This window comes from Tursiops truncatus, chromosome 11, assembly GCF_011762595.2.
Source record: "Tursiops truncatus isolate mTurTru1 chromosome 11, mTurTru1.mat.Y, whole genome shotgun sequence".
NCBI classification, from domain to species: domain Eukaryota; kingdom Metazoa; phylum Chordata; class Mammalia; order Artiodactyla; family Delphinidae; genus Tursiops; species Tursiops truncatus.
In genome coordinates, this window is record NC_047044.1 from 25549534 (window position 1) to 25568443 (window position 18910).

Sequence of the window (18910 nt, forward strand, 5' to 3'; positions counted from 1 at the left end):
GACCAGGGATCAAACCGGTGTCCCCTGCATTGGCTGGCGGATTCTTAACCACTGCACCACCAGGGAAGTCCCCCCACCAGTTTTTAAACTGCCTTTCTTCATTGTAGCCCTTTGAATCCCAAGATAGGCTAAACTTTTTTTTTTAATCAATTCATCAGGATGTATTCTCTTACTTAAACGGTACTAAAGAGTCACAGAACAATCCTAAGTCTTTTTCCTTTTCTTGATGCCAAGGTGATTACAACTCCCATTCATTTGCAGAGACAGGCAGGCAGGCACTGATTTATAAATGTTTAGCTTCAGAATGGCTTGTGACTAACCAAGAAGGTGCCCCATCCTCAAGTGGGAAGAACTACTTTTTTGAGTTCAGGAATAATTTATAAGTTGAGAATTACATTTACTTCCTTTGCATATTCCATTTCCCATTGTTTTACATTATTTTTAAAATATCTGCTTCCTTCTCTTATTTAAGGGCAGAGAAATAACCTTAAAATCTCATCAACAGTAGATCTACCAGAAGGCAGTACTATATAAACACAATAAATTTTAAAAGTTATAAAATTTTATTTTACTCAGATTTTCTTTGATCTTGGCAGTATTTTTTGCTATTTGTTTTTGTTGTAGTAGTATGGGTAACTTAAAAATCTAGATGGTTTTGCTTATTTATTTCAACCAATATATAAGCTTAAATAAAATCCTGTTACCAAAATTTGAGTCTTCTGTACTTTGGTTGGTTGGCCAGTTTTTTAGTCTTTATAGCTTATCTTTTCAAAGGTATATCTTGAAAGGAAACATTACATTTAGGGTATTTTATATTAACAGCCTGTTTTGTTTTTTTTGAACAACGTCTGAAGATCATTAATTAGTTTCATTTTAAACTTGCAGAGATACTGAATTTTAAACATTTTAAAAATTGGTTATATACAGAGCTGGAAATTAGAAAGAAATATATTGGATAAAAATAGTCATGCATTTTTGCTGAAAATTGGAAGCTTTTGTTTGTTTCTTTGTTTTTAATTAAAGATAAAATGTCAACAGAAAGAAGAAAATTATTGATGGAACACATCTTCAAACTACAGGAGTTTTGTAACAGCATGGTAAAACTCTGCATTGATGGATATGAATATGCCTACCTGAAGGCAATAGTACTCTTCAGTCCAGGTATGTAAACATTTACTTCTTCTTTAAAATACAGTGTTTGAGGATGTGGAGAAATTAGAACCCTCATACATTGCTTGGGACTGTACATTGATGCAAAGTGGAAACAACCCAAGTGTCCATCAAACGAATGAATAAACAAAATATAATATATAGATAAAATGGAATATCATTCAGCCATAAAAAGTAATGAAATTCTGATACATGCCACCATGGATGAACCTTGAAAACAGTATGCAAGTGAAAGAAACCCGTCACAAAAGACCACATATTATATGATTCCGTTTATCTGAAGTGTCTAGAATAGGCAAATCTGTAGAGAGATTAGTGGCTACCAGGGACTAAGGAGAGGGGAGAGTGGAGAGTGACTGCTAATGGGTACAGTTTCTTTTAGGGTGAACAAAAATGTTCTAAAATTAGATTGCGGTGATGGTTGCACAGCTCTGTGAATATATTAAAAGAACTATTGAATTGTATACTTTAAATTGGTGAAATTTATGGATGTTAGACATCTGGGTATGAAAAGGAAAATTGAAGAAATCAGTGAAATGACATCATAGACTTTCAGTCTTGTTCAACACTTGAATGTTTAGATATATTTTGCTAGGCATCATTAAAAGGCAAAAAGAGAGGTGAGGATTGCTTTGTTAATGGGTTAAATTTCCAAACATCTTATTAGAGTTTCCAGCAAATAGAAAAATGGATCTCTTATCTTTCTGCCAGTTTCTAGTTTTCATGTATAGTAAAATGACAGTAAAGCTAACAATCAATTTTAGAATACGAAAAATTGGCTGTTCTCTTAGGCTCTGTAGTTTTTCATTTTGATATGTATTTCTGTTACTGTGTATGATAAAATTATCTGAGGAAACCTGCTTCTTACCTTCAATGATATCAGTAAGATAATTAAAGCTTTTTTGTACTATTTCTCTTAATGTTCAGGTAAGTTAATAACATGTATCACCATTTTTATCACAACCAATTTGCCACTTTCATTTTCCTTAAAATTGAAAGAACATAGATTCAACAATAGAATTATAATGTAATTTTGTTTTACTAAGTATTCTATTTCTATTTGCTACTTTTTTTATTCTCTTCAGTCAGGGCAGCACTTTCCATATTTTAGGCATAAGTTTTATGAAATTCTTTTAACATTTCCATTTTAGTGAAATATTTATATAGATTATTTCATGTTGGTATATTCTTTTGATAGAGATGATGTTCAGAGTTTCATAATTTTATAAGTATTTTTTTAACCTAACCATGGTGAAAAGAAGGTTTTCTTACTAAAAAAATATAGAATATAATCTTCATGAGGGGTGGGTGAAATGGGTGAAGGAGGATCAAGAGGTACAAACTTCCAGTTATAAAATAAATAAGTCACAGTGATGTAATTTACAGCTAGGTGACAATAGTCACTATATTATAAACTTGAAAGTTGCTAGAAAGTAAATCTTAAAAGTTCTCGTCATAAGAAAAAAATGTTTTGCAACTTTGAATGTAACAGATGGTAACTAGACTTATTGTGGTGATCATTTTGCAGTGTATACAAATGTCAAATCATTATCTTGTATACCTTAAACAGATATAATGTATGTCAATTATACTTCAGTTAAAATATATATTATTTTAATTTTAAAAATTTTAAAGAATATAATCTGCAGATATTTCATTGGTTAAAAATACTTTCAATACTGTATGCTAACACATATATATAGAATCTAAAAAAAAAATGGTTCTGAAGAACCTACGGGCAGGACAGGAATAAAGACGCAGACATAGAGAATGGACTTGAGGACATGGGGAGGGCACAGGGTAAGCTGGGACGAAGTGAGAGAGTGGCATGGACTTATATACACTACCAAATGTAAAATAGATGGCTAGTGGGAAGCAGCCACATAGCACAGGGAGATCAGCTCGGTGCTTTGTGACCACCTAGAGGGGTGGGATAGGGAGGGTGAGAGGGAGACGCAGGAGGGAGGGGATATGGGGATATATGTATATGTATAGCTGATTTACTTTGTTATATAAAGCAGAAACTGACACACCATTGTAAAGCAATTATACTCCAGTAAAGATGTTAAAAAAAAATACTTTTAACTAAGCTAAGTCATTTTTTTGTTTCTGTTGAAAGCAAACTGATCAAAATCCCTTCCACCACTTTTGGAATAGAAAAACCTATTTATTTTATTTGAACCCAGTGGTTTCAGTTTTTATTAGATGTTAGGATACATGTATGAGATAAAATAGTTTTAAGGGTTTAAAGTACAATGCCTGGTGTTTAGTGGTTGGGTTATTAAATATATTATTTGTGAAATGAAAGAGCCACACATATGATGGGGCTTTTTTTTTGACTGAATTATTTTTCCCACCCCCTTCCATCTCCACTTGGTGCCTTATTAAATGAGTATTCAGAACTAAAGTAACAATATATTCCTTAATGTTTCAGATCATCCAGGCCTAGAAAACATGCAACAGATTGAGAAATTTCAGGAAAAGGCTTATGTGGAATTCCAAGATTATATAACCAAAACATATCCAGATGACACCTACAGGTATCTAGAAGTTAAATACTGTTTAATTAAATTCATCTTAAAATTTTTTGTGAATCTTATTTCATTATTTTCCATTCCAAGTGTAATTAAATTTAGTCAACTTTGACCTTTGAAATAGTTAATGCTATTAAAAGTGGTAGTGTAGTGTTGCAAGTACTTTACATGTAATATTTTATGTAAGGAGACTTTAGCACAGAGAGGTTAAGTAACTCGCTCAAAGTCACACAATAAACAGCAGAGCCAGGTAGTCTGACTCTCACACCCAAACTCTTTCTTCAGTTGAAATAATGGATTTTATTAGTAAAAGGGATAAAAAATGATGAATAATAAAACACCATTAGACTATTTGATAATTAATTTTGGAATTTGGCTTATGATATTTCTAACAAGGTATTTACCATTGTTCTTTCAGAAAAAAAATCACTTTTTAAATAAACTCAATTTTTGAGTAACTAAGCATTTGGCATCAGAGCCAGAGTACGTGGGTTTGATGCCCAACCCTGTCACTTACTAGCAGTATGGCTTTGGGCAAGTTATTTAACTTCTGTTTCAGTTTCTTTACCTGTAAAATGCAGATAATGGTACCCACCTTTTATAATTAGTATAAGGATTAAGTCAGTTAATATATAGTCAAAGAGCTTAGAGTAGTGCCTTTTACAAAGTAAGGGCTATATAAATGTGTTTACTAGTATTATTAATTTAACATACTTCAAACTTCATAACTTATTATATTTTACATATAATAATATTTTACATATGTTAAATAACATGTTTATAAGTCAGATCCATCATGAAAATCAGCTGTAGTTTATCTAACCAGTTTTCCTATGCCGCCTCCTACCAATTCTGTGTATATAGCTCAGCTGGTGGGAACAGACAGGAAATGAGTAGTTTGAGCAGTGGAGTGCATGGCTACAGAAAGGTTACTTAATTCTGAGGCTGCTGGTTTCACTTGTTCTCAAGTGTTAAGAGTCGAAGGCCTTAGAAAAGAGGAAGGATAAATGTGCCACCAACTTTTCAGAAAGGTGGTTCTTTTGGTGTTGGTTTTGTTATGACTTTTTTTTCAATTTTTTAAAGTTTCAAAAGTTGTCTTATACATCATTATACAAATAAATACAGTATTTAAAATGTTCCTCCTTTTTGACATAACAGCTGCTTGCTGATCTCTGTTCGATTAGATTCCAGGTTCTTGGACCTCTGGAACTCTTTCTTAGTTTCTTACATTCCTAGTTATTTTAAAATAATACATTATCTTTAGATAGCAGTTTTCAGCTTATAATGTACTTTCACACAAGACATTGTCCTGCCTTTAAGAACCTCACTAGCACAGAAACTGACAAGGATCATTTTGTTGATTGTCACAACACTGTGAAAGAGACAGGGAGTGATGGCTTACATGCATTCACATAGCTAAGGGGTAATTGAATCAGGATTTGGATCTAATGGTTTTGATTCCATAATTTATGCTCTTCCCAGTAATAACAACTATTGCCTATTTTACTATTCCCAGTACTTTTTTGAAAAGCAAAACCAAGAAAACTGTAATCATTGAGCCTCATGTATCCTGATAACATAAAACATTGCTGTTCTTATAACCTCGAATGAGTTCCTAAGCTGTTAAATTTATAACTTGATCCACAGTTTAATAACTTAGTTCCATGGTCCGTAAAACCAACTGGAGGTAGCACAGCATAGCAGTTAAGAGCAAGGCTTTCCAATGAAGTCTGACAGACTGCATATATATCCAGGTGATTGTCATACACTCTAAGGCTTGAGAATACTAAAGGTTTTATTTATTTATTTATTTATTTTTGCGGTACGCGGGCCTCTCACTGTTGTGGCCTCTCCTGCTGCGGAGCACAGGCTCCAGACGCACAGGCTCCAGACGCGCAGGCTCAGCGGCCATGGCTCATGGGCCTAGCCGCTCTGCGGCATGTGGGATCTTCCCGGACCGGGGCACGAACCCGTGTCCCCTGCATCGGCAGGCGGACTCTCAATCACTGTGCCACCAGGGAAGCCCTAAAGGTTTTATTTTAAGTTCTGAAAACTAGATCTTTATTAAATCAGGCCACAGACAGTATTCATGCAGAAATTACTTATATCTTTCTACTAAATCACTCTTTGATTTACAGCCTTGTTCCCCCTTCCTTTTGTCTTTTGAGGTTGTCCAGACTACTACTCAGATTGCCAGCTTTGAGGTTGATGAACGCTACTATCACCGAAGAATTGTTTTTCAAAGGTCTCATTGGCAATGTGCGAATTGACAGTGTCATCCCACATATTTTAAAAATGGAACCTGCAGATTATAACTCACAAATAATTGGTCACAGCATTTGAAAGCTGAGATCTCAGTTTAAACTGATTGTTCTTTCTTACTGGAACACAAGAAGACACCAAATTGAACTCATTGCTTCCAGGGCATCTGGAAGTTTTTACTTTAAAGAGTAACCAAAAACCAAGATATTTTTATCTTCCTTAAGAAGAATTTTTGAAGTGACTAGGCAGGTAGCAGGAATTAGAATTTCCCTTCCTGTCTTATTTGAGTGAGTAAAAAATACTATGAATTTATTCTTGGCTGAGATGACACCTAGAGCCGTCACCTCTTGACTAAGATATCTCCTTTTATTTTATAAAACAAATAAATAAGTCTCTCTTTTTTTCCCAGAATTGTGTTCTATTCATGTTTAACTTCATTATGAACTACTACAAACACTTAATGGTCAGAAACCCCTAAGGAGGATTTTCTTGCATTTTACTCTTCTATATTATAATCTGTTTGTTTTAATTACCTGTCAAAAGAAGATTATTTTATGCTCGGTGGTATTATGATAACATTAGAACTATAGGAAATAATAAGTGAATATAGGTATTTTTTTGTCTTTTGTACATATCATGGCAGCATTAGCATATATCACTCTCATTGCTGGCAATGAGACATAGGCCATTTGTGATCCTTTTAGTGTTGTATATTATTAGTTATAAGCACTTTTTATTTATGTATGTAGCAGAAAATTGTTTTTGAGAATAAGAGGGTTCATGTTTTAATATTTTTGGTTTACTGTGTTATAAAAGTAGCAGAGACTGATTGAGCCCCAAATGTTTCAATATTTCAAAATAGATATTAAAATTGTTGCTCTTCCATTCCACAGAAAGCGTCTATCATCTCTCCCTCTTTTCTGACCTGCATTTATAGTTTCCTGACCCTTCTGTGGGTTTTAGACAATTTCTTTTAGGTCATTAGAAATACCTACTTTGTGAAATAATGGATTTATTGTAGCCAATCTGTGTTTTCAAGATGAGTTAGACAATTATTTTAAAGCAATTGATAATTTTTTAAGACTTCAGGTTTTTAGCATATAAAGGAATATGCACTGATTTTTCACTGTAAAATGGGGAAGGGCTGTTTTAACAATAGTGTGAGCATCAGCCTGAAGTGCTGCCTTGTTACTACCACAGCAGAAGCATTTTAGGCTCCTTGGATGTCTTCCACAGTAATGTTTTCCTTAGCGAAACCTAATACTGTTAAATATTTCTTTGCTATAATTTCATGATGAATTATTTTGGTATGTCTATTTGTTGGCTTTTTTTTAAATATGGAGATTTTATTGCACTCAGAGTACATTTTTTATAAAGATTTTTGCAATAGAAGAGAAGCAGAATTTGGGAGAAGGATATGGATTTTACTAATAGTTACTTTATAGTAAATAAGAAGTTTTAAAGTATCAATTTACAGTCTTTATCAACTTATTAAGGGAAACATTTTTCCCTATTTAAAACATGAATTTTGTCAACAGGTTTATTTATAATTATCAGCTGGGAAAACTACATTTAGTACAAAATACTTAGATGGAATAATCAGTAGGTTTATATCTTTATAAACCCAGTGAAGTAAGCCAGGGATTCAAGAAAAAATTCTTTTAAATAATGTACTAATGGTTAAGATACATGTTTCAGGTATTTTTCCTGATTATAGTTATATTTGGAAGTGTTTTTTAAAACTATATTAAAATGTGACCTGCATTACAAATTTCTGTTTTCTGCCAATATATTTGATTTCAGAGTCCTGTTTCTTCAGTGTCTGGTCATCCTTTTGTTTGTTTGTTCCATTGTTAAGAAATCTCTGGTAAGATTTATTACAGTACTTTCAGGAAGGGAGGAGTATGGAAAACATTTTCATATCCCAGTATTTTAGGATGATTTACAATTCAGTTTGAAGACTTGCAAATATTGCAGTTTGACTATTCCTTAAAAATCTTTCTCTCCTGAAATCTCAGTAAAGTGTAACCACACAATGACAAATGAAACAGGAGAGAAGAAATCAAAGGATAAGAGAGTTGAATAAATTTTTGGAAAACAAAATGCAGGTAAAGAAAGACTGACTTAACAGAGCCAGAACCAAGGAAACTGAATGCCTGCAAAAGGTGGTACATTGAGAAGAAGCCAGTATACCAATGTCCAGAAACAACGTTCTGTACCCGGAGGATCCAAGTGCTCATTTTCAGAGATGGTACTTGGGGCATAAAAAAAGGATTGGTTGCAAATCTGTTGACAGAATCATTGAACTATCTTTCTCTATGCTTACTTAAGTCAGGTGACCAGTTTCTTTCTTTCTTTTTTTTTTTTTTTTCTTTTTTTGGCCGCGGCATGCGGAGTCTTAGTTCTCCCTACCAGGGATCACATCCATGTCCCCTACAGTGGAAATGCGGAATCTTAACCACTGGACCGCCAGAGAAGTCCCCAGGTGACCACTTTTAATCCTTCAGCCTTTTCAAGCAGGAGGCCAGAGGTTAATAACCTTGAGTAACTAAACCAGAAGATCATAGGATTTATAGGATACCAGGGATAACAGAAGGCTTGGATTAGATAGTGTTGAAAATACGGATTAAGTGGAAGTCTGCATTGAATATGGGTGCCCTAAGCATGTTCCCAGAATGCTGCCTACTGGGTATAGGCTTCTCTGCCAGGATTTTTCTCTTTGGAGAAACTAATCGACCCTAGAGAAAAGATCTCCAGACACTCGCTTTTGGTTGTGCCTTGATAAGAAGACTACTTGCCATTTTATCACTCTTCAGTGAGTCCCAGTATTTCCAAGTCATATATGTCATGAGGTTTCCATTCAGCTTTCTAGTGCCTACTATTAAATATGAACATAGAACCAGGATCATCAGATATTTGAGGAAAATTTCTAATACATAAGAGATCAGATATAATCTGATGGGTGGGGGCAGATACAATGCAGTGATCAGTAAAGTACCCCCAAATATAATTAATATTTTGAAAGAAAGTAGATGTATTCATTAAATGAAAACAGGATGCTTTGAAAAGGGAAAGGAAAATGTGGAGCAAATTTTCTGGAAATTTAAAGTGATAGCCAAAGCAGTTCATTAGAAGGGTTGGAAGATAAAATTGTTGAGGAACGCACCCTGAAAGTACAGTTGACCTTTGAACAACACAGGTGTTAGGCATACAACCAACTGCAAATCCTGTAGTACTATAGTATGTATTTATTGAAAAAATCTGCGTATAAGTGGACCCACACAGTTGAAACCCGTGTTGTTCAAGGGTCGACTGTATAACCAAAACAAAGAAATAGAAAATGAGAAAAGACAAAATTAGAGAATCAGAGCAGGATGGCTAACATTTTAATAGTAAGAATCTAAGAGAAAAGACTTGAAGTAAGGAAATTATTAAATAATACAAGAAAAGTTCCACAGGACTTGTGCCTCTTAGGTTGAAAGATTGACCCGTTAAATGAAAGAAGATCCATACCATTCTTGAAATCAGAACAGTATAATCAAAGAAGATAATGTATTGCTGCTTCTAGCAGTATTGTGGAATAGATACTCTGAAGGCCTCTGATCTATTGCTGGGCTCACAAGAAGTGGCATGAGTTCTCAAAGAAGCTAAGGTTGTTGCAGGTCACGAACCCTCCCTGGTCCTGGCAGAAGCAAATAAAAATCTCTGGAGAAAGCATTCATAATTTAGATCAGAGTTTTGCACACTTTTCTGTAAAGGGCCAGAATGTCATTATTTTGACTTTGAGGACCTTACCATGTCTGAAGCAACTACCCTGCTGTTGTGCAAAAGCAGCTATATAGACTATACATGAGTGAGCATGGCAGTGGTCCAATAAAACATTTACAAAATCAGGTAGTGAACTGGACCTGGCCCTTGGGGTGTAGTTTGCTGAACTCTAATTTAGAACCTCAACTGTCACAGATTAAGCTCAACCAAATATGAGCTCACAAAATTATCACACTCACAAGGAAACAAGCCACTTGAGTGAGCCAGCATAAGCAATATATATGGACCCTGAATGATAATGTTAGATATTGAAATTGTACATGATTATAACTGCACATGATACGTCTTAAGAAGAAAAAAATGGAATCAAAAAGTACGCAAGAAACAGGAACAACAAAGATGACCAAACAGACGTTAAAGCAAGCAGAAGCAACATTTAGAAATTTAAAAAAACTTGGTGAAATCTTAAAAATCAATCCATGGTGAAAGACTATGCCTTCAACACATACATGATTCAAACCCCTTCCTAAAACTACATTGAAGCACAGCCAAGGATTTTTTTAAGGCATTATCTCATATACACAAAAATACTGTGAGAGAAATGAGAGCCACAAAATTTTGAAAGCTGGAAAAAATATTAGTTGTGATCAACTCAGCAGACTTAGCTTCAGTGGGTAAATCTGAGAAGCAACCTGATTTGCACCCAGTTTGGCAATACGAAGTGTAGAGTGTATGGAGCAACCTTGTACATTGATGGTGGCAGTGTCAGTTGATAACAATCATCTCCAGTCACTTTACATTATATAGTAAAGTTTAACATGCATGTATCGTTATTTGCCCTAGAGAAACTCTTATGTGTGTATCATGAGGCATACAAAAATGTTCATGTTCGCATTGTAAGAACAAGAAAACAGCCTGTACTACTTCTGGAGGAGTAGGAGCAGGATGCAGACAGGGTAGGACAAGGGGCTACCAGAGTGTACGTGGTGCTCCAGTTCTCTATTGCTTTGTAACAAACCACCCCAAAAAGTGGTGGTTTAAAACAACAAAATGTATTGTGCTCTAATCTGCGAGGTCAGAGCTTGGCAGGGACAGCTTATCTGATCCATGCAGCCACAGCTGGGTCAGCTCAGTGGGCAGGGGTTGGAATCTTTGGAATCACTCACACATGTGTCTGGAAGACACGTAGTGGCTATCTGCTGGGACTTCAGGTGAGGCTAAAACTAGAAGGCTTTCATATTGGCTCTGATTTGTGCATCAAAGATGTCACAAAGCTCTGTGCAGAAGTGGCAAACTCCTAGAAGAGTGTGTGGAACCAGAAGTGTTGTAGCCATTTTTAGAAAAGGATGTATCTCGGCAGCCTCACTAGAAGCCCAGTATAGACAAAGGCTTATCTTGACAAGATTTGCTGGTTTGTATGCCTTTTGTCTAATGAGGTTGCTTTATAAATTGATACATAAGAAACTGCAAGAAGTTAAAACAATTGTGTCATCTTGGGCTAAAAGATACAGAACAGTGCAAAGTATAAAGGCTTTTGGACCTTCAAACTTCTGTGGGCAGGAAGAAAGCTGAAAAAACTACTCAGCTACAGACATGGGCTCCATTTTGTGAGAAATGAAGGGTAATTTCCACATGGCTTTTGGGGCAAGTGTTGATATAGAGAGCCAGTGGAAGCCAGAGAGGTAGAGCTGAGTTTAAATTCTAGCTGTGTCATTTTGTAGCCATATGATTTTGTCATATTCATAATAAAATACCATAAACTGGGTGGCTCATAAACAACAGACATTTGTTTCCTCACAGTTCTGGAGGCTGCAAGTTCAAGATCAAGGAGCCAACATGGTCAGCGAGGTTCTTGTAAAGGCCAGCTTGCATGTTGCAGACTGCTGACTTCCTGCAGTGTCCTCCCATGGTGGAAAGGGCTAAGGAGCCTCTTTTAAAAGGCACTACTACCATTCATGAGGGTCAGCCCTTATGACTTAAGTATCTCTCAAAGGCCCCACCTACTAATACCATCACCTTTGGGGGTTAGGATTTCAGCATGAACTTCGGGGAGACACATCCAGACCACAGCACTCAGAAACCAAGCAGCATTGCTTCCATATAATTTTATTCATTGAGGCAGACACAAAGGCCTCCCAAATTCAGGGGGAAATAAACTGTTCCTCTTGATGGGGAATGGCAAAATTCTGGAAGAGTATAGGGAACCAGAATTTTTTTGCAGCCATTTTTTAAGAAAATCTGTTACAGATAGTATTATATTTCTTAAGCTTGGTTGTACATTCTTAAGATTAAATAGACTTAGACTTTATTTATTACTTTTTTTAAATAAATGTATTTTATTTATTTATTTTTGGCTGCGTTGGGTCTTCATTGCTGTGCACGGGCTTTCTCTGGTTGCAGTGAGCAGGGGTTACTCATTGCGGTATGCGGGCTTCTCATTGTGGTGGCTTCTCTTGTTGTGGAGCACGGGCTCTAGGCACGTGGGTTCAGTAGTTGTGGCTTGCAGGCTCCTTAGTTATGGCTCACGGGATCTAGAGTGCAGGCCCAGTAGTTGTGGTGCACGGGCTTGGTTGCTCCATGGCATGTGGGATTTTCCTGCACCAGGGCTCGACCCTGTGTCCACTGCATTGGCTGGCGGATTCTTAACCACTGTGCCGCCAGGGAAGCCCTAGACTTAGACTTTAGTATGTATTATTCACAATATTTGATAAAAAATAAATAAGCCTTGTTTAAAAAAATTAGGTAATTTTAGACCTTCAGATCTCCAAAATTCCCTGTATCCAGGGGAGAGAAGTAAGTTCTTGAGAAGTTGTAAGCATAAACTGGCCCTTACATGGATACGTACCAAAAAATTCAGTAAACTATATTGGAGAATGGGACAGAGTGTGTGTGTGTGTTGCAAAACAGCTAAATCCTTGTCTTCTATGTTGGGAAGTCAGATAATGCCTAAAATCAGAAAAATCTAGAAATAATATAAGCATGTAATTTTTAGATATGGTAGTGAATATAAGATAAACAAAACAAAACAAAAAAAGATAAGCAGCTAAAGAGTTGAAACAATTCCCAACTGTTTTAGGGGGTTGGAAATTGGGTCCAGAGGCAGACCTTTATGATTCTTTCAACCAAGTACATCTGTTCAATGGACTAAATTTAAAAGAAGAAAAATAAATGGATGAGCTAAACAGCAGATTAGATTGCGGAAGATAGAATAAAGATTTCTGGCAATATTTTTGTTCACATGAGCAAGGCAATATTATCTGAATGGATTCTGCATATCTCTTTGGCTTTTTTTTTTTTTTTGGCTTTGTAATAATATTAAGTCAATGACAAAAATCAGAACAGGATGTTATGAAAAAGGAGCAATCAGACATCAAGAAAGAGTCCTTGAAATCAAAACTATCAGCATTGAACTGGGGAAAAAATTGTGTATCAAGACTGAATATACTGTACCTAAATAAGAAACAAATTAGTGAACTGGTACATAAAGGTGAAAAAGTGGCTCAGAATGTAATCCACAAAGGTGGAAATGGAAAATATGCAAGTAAAGTTAAGAGATATGACAGATCAATCCAGAAGGGCCAGTGTTTACCTTATATCCAGATTCTGAAAAGAAGAAACAGAAGATGGAGTGGGAAAATTATTGAAAGAACAATTTCTATAACTAAGAATGACCCATCTCCATAAAGACAGTGTTGAATTCCAACAAGGATCAACCAAAAAAAGCCCAAGATAGGGCTTCCCTGGTGGCATAGTGGTTGAGAGTCCACCTGCCGATGCAGGGGACGCAGGTTCGTGCCCCTGTCCGGGAAGATCCCACATGCCGCGGAACGGCTGGGCCCGTGAGCCATGGCCACTGAGCCTGCGCGTCCGGAGCCTGTGCTCCGCAATGGGAGAGGCCACAGCAGTGAGAGGCCCGCGTACCGCAAAAAAAAAAAAAAAAAAAAAGCCCAAGATAAATCCTCATGAAATTTCAGAACTTTAAAGAGAAAGAAGTATCTGAAAAACACATTTCCTGCAATGGAATAAGTATCAGATTGGCAGCAAGATTCTTATCAACTATATTAGATATTAGAGGTCAATGTACCAATGCTTCCTAAGTTATATGGAGAAATCATTTTGAACTTAGAACTCTATGTCTAGGTAATAAAGAGGTAAATTTTATTTCCAAAATGCATTTTTGGGAAAAAGAATGCCTCAATAATGTACTCCACCAAAACAAATACAAACAAAACAAAAACAAGCAAACAAATGATGGCATTCTAAGAAAGAAAAGTATGTAGGATCAAAGATGTAGTAAGATTCATTCACCTAGAAGCACAGGATAGGAAATCAAAATAATCTGTGAAAACTTTATTCAAGAAGGCATATGCCTCTTCTGTTATTAAGAAGTAATTTATCAAACTAACATTTATTGAGAACTAGCACTGGGTTAAGTATTTTCTGTGCCTTCTCTTTTTTAATCCTCACAAAGTCCCTTGAGGTAGGTAATATTATTAGCCCTGTGTTACAAATGAGTAAACTGAGGTTTATAGATGCTAAGCAACGTGCCCAATATAGCTAGCTAGGAAGTGATAGAGCTAAGGTTTGAACAAGTAAAAAACCCTAGGGAAGGTCTCCCTAGAGAAATAGCTGATTGTAGATCTAGGGCAGGAAACATACTTTCAAGGTAAGTATAGAGACATCTCACACCAGAAGGAAGAAAGCTAACAAAAATCACTGGGTTGTGTCTCAAGGACTCAAGCATCAATCTGAAGAGGTTTCTAATTGCCAGAGATAAGATAACTTGGTAATTAATTAGAGTAGTAGCTGTAATAGATTGCAACATAACATATTTAAATCCATGAGTTCATAATGATACTTTAAAAGTGCTAAGGACATGGTGAACACAAAGAAAATACCTATAGAAGATACACACAAAAAAATGAGAAAGTAATCAAAGTAAGTCACTACAAAAAATAAAACACAAAATAAGGCAGCAAGAGAGGAAAAAAGGAACAAAATAACAAGACACGCAGAAAACAATTAACAAAATGGCAATAGTAAGTCCTTCCCTATCAGTATTTACACCTCAAGAAAATAGAAAAAGAAGAACAAACCAAACCCAAAGTTAGCAGAGGGAAGGAAGTAGTAGATTAGAGCAGAAATAAATGAAATAAAGAATAGGAAAAAAATCAGTGAAACTAAGAGGGTTTTTTTAAACATTTTAAAAATATTTATTTATTTTGGCTGTACTGGATCTTAGTTGCAGCACATGGGATCTTTGTTGTGGTATGCGGTCTTCTTAGTTGTGGCATGTGGACTCTTAGTTGTGGCATGTGGACTTCTTAATTGCAGCGTGCACGTAGGATCTAGTTCCCTGACCAAAGCCCCTGCATTGGGAGCATGGAGTCTTACCCACTGGACCACCAGGGAAGTCCCAAGAGTTGTTTTTTTTAAAAGATCAACAAGTATAGCAAACCCTTAGCTAGACTAAGAAAAAAATAAAAGACAACAAAAATCAGCAATGAAAGGGAGACATTACAACTGATGCCACAGAAATATAAAGGATTTTAAGAGTCATTATAATGCGAACAATTACATGCCAACAAACTAGATGGATAAATTCCTAGAAACACAGCCTACCAAAGCTGAATCTTGAAGAAATAAAAAATATGAATGGACCTGTAACTATCAAGGACATTTGATAAGTAATAAAAATCTCCCAATAAAGAAAAGCCCAGATGGCTTCAAAGAAAGCTAGAGGCCTCACATCTCCTGATTTCAAATTTTATTACAGTCTACAGTAATCAAAACAGTATGGTGATCAATGCAACAGAATAGAGAACTCCAAAATAAACTCTCAAGTATATGGTCAAACGATCTTAAACAAGGATGCCAAGGATACCCTGTAGGTAAAGGATAGTTCTTCAGCAAATGGTGTTGGAAAAACTGGATATCTACAAGCAAAGGAATGAAGTTGAACCCTTACCTTACACCAAATATAAAAATCACTCTGGGGGCTTCCCTGGTGGCGCAGTGGTTGAGAGTCCGCCTGACAATGCAGGGGACACGGGTTTGTGCCCAGTCCGGGAAGATCCCACATGCCGCGGAGCGGCTGGGCCCATGAGCCGTGGCCTCTGAGCCTGCGCGTCCGGAGCCTGTGCTCCGCAACGGGAGAGGCCACAACAGTGAGAGGCCTGCGTACCAAAAAAAAAAAAAAAAAAAAAAAATCACTCAAAATCAATGAAAGACTATACATAAGACAGAAAACTATAAAACTCCTAGAAGAAAACTTATGGGAAAAGCTTCATGACATTGGATTTGGCAATAATTTCATGGGTATGACACCAAAAGCAGAGGCAACAAAAGCAAAAATAGACAAATACGGGACTATATCAAACTTAGAAACTTCTGCACAGCAAAGTACAACAGTGAGAAGGCAACCTACAGAATGAGAGAAAATATTTGCAAACCATGTATCTGATAAGGGGTTAATATCCATAATGTATAAGAAATCCTACAAGTCACCACCACCACCAAGAACAACAACAAAAATTTTTTTCAGAAGCAAAGAATTTGAATAAACATTGCTCCAAAGAAGAAATACAAATGGCCTCAAGCATATAAGAAGGTACTCAACATCATTCATCATCAGGGAAATGCAAATCAAAGCCACAGTAAGATATCACCTTATACCCATTAGGATGGCCACTATCAATAAAAAAACAGAAAATAACAAGTGTTGGTGAAGATGTGGAAAAATTGGAACTCTTCTGCATTGTTGATAGAAATGTAACATGGTGCAGCCATTATGGAAAACTGTGGAGCTGCTTCTTCAAAAAAAAAAGAATTACTACATGATCCAGCATATGTGATATGTGTGTATATATGTGTACACACACACACACACACACACACACACACACACACACACATTTCTGGGTATATATCCCAGGGAATTGAAAACAGGATCTAGAAGAGATATTTGCACTCCCATGTTCATTGCAGCATTATTTGCAATAGCCAAGAGGTAGAAGCAACTAAAAACACCCATCAAAAGATGAATGGATAAAGAAAATGTGATATGTACACACAGTGGAATATTATTCAGCCTAAAAAGGAAATCCTGTCACATGATACAACGTGGATGAAACTTAAGCCAGTTGCAAAAAGACAAGCCCTACATGATTCCATTTATAGCAGGTATCAAACACTTAGAAAGTAGAATGGTGGTTGCTGGGGGTTGGGGGTAGAGGGGAAGGGGAGTACTGTTCTATGGGCACAGAGTTTCAGTTTTGCAAGACGAAAAATAGAGATCTGTTGCACAACAATGTGCACATAGTTAACACTACTGTATTGTATACTTAAAGACAATCAAGGTGGTAAATTTTATGTTCTGTGTTTTTTGCCACACACACACACACACCCCTCAAAGATGCTAGGAAACCAAACTGTAATTTTGAAAACTGTTAAATAAGGGAGAGAATCATGCATCTTTCCTGCCTTTCCTGTATGAACTGTATTTCAGGAACCAAACAGTTGAGGGGTTTTCTCTTTATAGATTTGTAGCTAATAAATAAGGAATGAAATTATTTAGGCAATGCTCAGCAGTGGCTGCTACAATCACAGGAAATGAAACAAGCAGACACCCTGTGTACTCCTTAATAGAAGGATATCATCACCTATGAAAATGTACTTAACAACTAAAAAAAGAACCCAGGGCTTCCCTGGTGGCGCAGTGGTTAAGAATCCACCTGCCAATGCAGGGCACACGGGTTCAAGCCCTGGTCCAGGAAGATCCCACATGCCACGGAGCAACTAAGGCCATGAGCCACAACTACTGAACCTGCGCTCTACAGCCCGCGAACCACAAGTACTGAAGCCCGTGAGCCACAACTACGGAAGCCTGTGAGCCACAACTACTGAAGCCCGTGTGCCTAGAGCCCGTGTTCCGCAACAAGAGAAGCCACTGCAACGAAAAGCCCGTGCAAAGAAGAGTAGCCCCTGCTCGCCGCAACTAGAGAAAGCCCGCACGCAGCAACAAAGACCCAATGCAGCCAAAAAAATAATAATAATGTATATATAAAAAAAAAGAACCCAAATTTTGTCAAGCACCTAGGTTTAATTACTAACATATGGAATACAGGGGATAGAGGAACACAGGGACACAATCAACAAAATCCAGACAGTGGAAACTCTACAGGAGAAATTACCAGTTTCTTTGTCAAATAAATTGGAAAGACAAAAAAAGGGGGTGGACAATAAGGGAATCCCATACATTAAGAGAAATTTAAAAGAAAATCAACATACGGACCTTACTTGGACAAACTAAAAAAATTATGAAACGATTGGGCAAATTTGACCCTCCTCAGAGGATATTTCATATTAAGAAATTATTAACTTTTTGAGGTGAGATAATGGTAATATGGTTATGTTTTTAAAACAGTTCTTAGATATATATTGGAATAATTCAGATAGAGGTTTTTTTAAACAGGAAAACAAGCCACAGTTCAACATAAAATAAATTCCAATGTGACATTGGATTTTGAGCAACTGATAGAATCTAAGAAAAGAAAATTTGATCCTAATATTTGGAGGTTTTTCTTTTGGGGTTGAAGATTTAGTAGCATAAAATTACATCTCTTCTCTGGGTCCAGTCTTATTTCTTGGTCCTCTCAAGAAATAATGTTGTGTTTCAATTTATAAAACTCTTTAGACAATTATGAAAACTTTCAGTTATGGATTAGAATATAAATCTTGACCTTTTTAAAGAAATGATATGGTAGACGAGTCTGGAAGAGCAAAGGATGGGATGAGGTGAAGGAAGTGACCATGTGCTAAGTTTCTCATCTCAAATAGTTGGCAATCAGAGACTTCCAAACTGATGGATCAAGAAATATAGGTTTTAAAGCATATTGAAAGTTGTAAAGTTAGCTGCTAGAAAATTATAAATAATAGCGTTCATTTCATTCCCTTTATTGTTTAAAAAATTTAAATATGCCTTTCAAATACACTTTAAATATCTAAATTTTTAATTTTAAACTTGCAACTAAATCATTAAATACTTGAGAGTAGATATTTAATCTCGTACTTTTCTATTCCTCCTCCTCAGTCGCCTACCACAACGCTGGTGTGGAATGTGCTTACTTCTGAATGTGCAGTATCATTTCGTGCTTAATATTGAATTCCTTAATGGT

At 36.2% G+C, this 18910-nt stretch overlaps 1 protein-coding gene across 4 annotated transcripts in view; it reads left to right on the plus strand.

Annotated features, from left to right (window-relative positions):
• NR2C1 (nuclear receptor subfamily 2 group C member 1) overlaps nt 1-18910 on the plus strand; it is a 76017-nt gene that overhangs the window by 33686 nt on the left and 23421 nt on the right. For 2 of the 4 annotated variants that reach the window (XM_073788340.1, XM_073788342.1), the window contains exons 12-14: nt 1024-1161; nt 3605-3710; nt 5873-8451. In XM_073788340.1, the coding sequence (XP_073644441.1) occupies nt 1024-1161; nt 3605-3710; nt 5873-6047 (419 nt within the window). In that variant the 3' untranslated portion in view covers nt 6048-8451. Of the gene's footprint in view, nt 1-1023; nt 1162-3604; nt 3711-5872; nt 8452-11534; nt 13686-18910 lie in introns of those variants that run through there. The other 2 variants (XM_019918531.3, XM_019918533.3) reach the window with 2 other exon arrangements.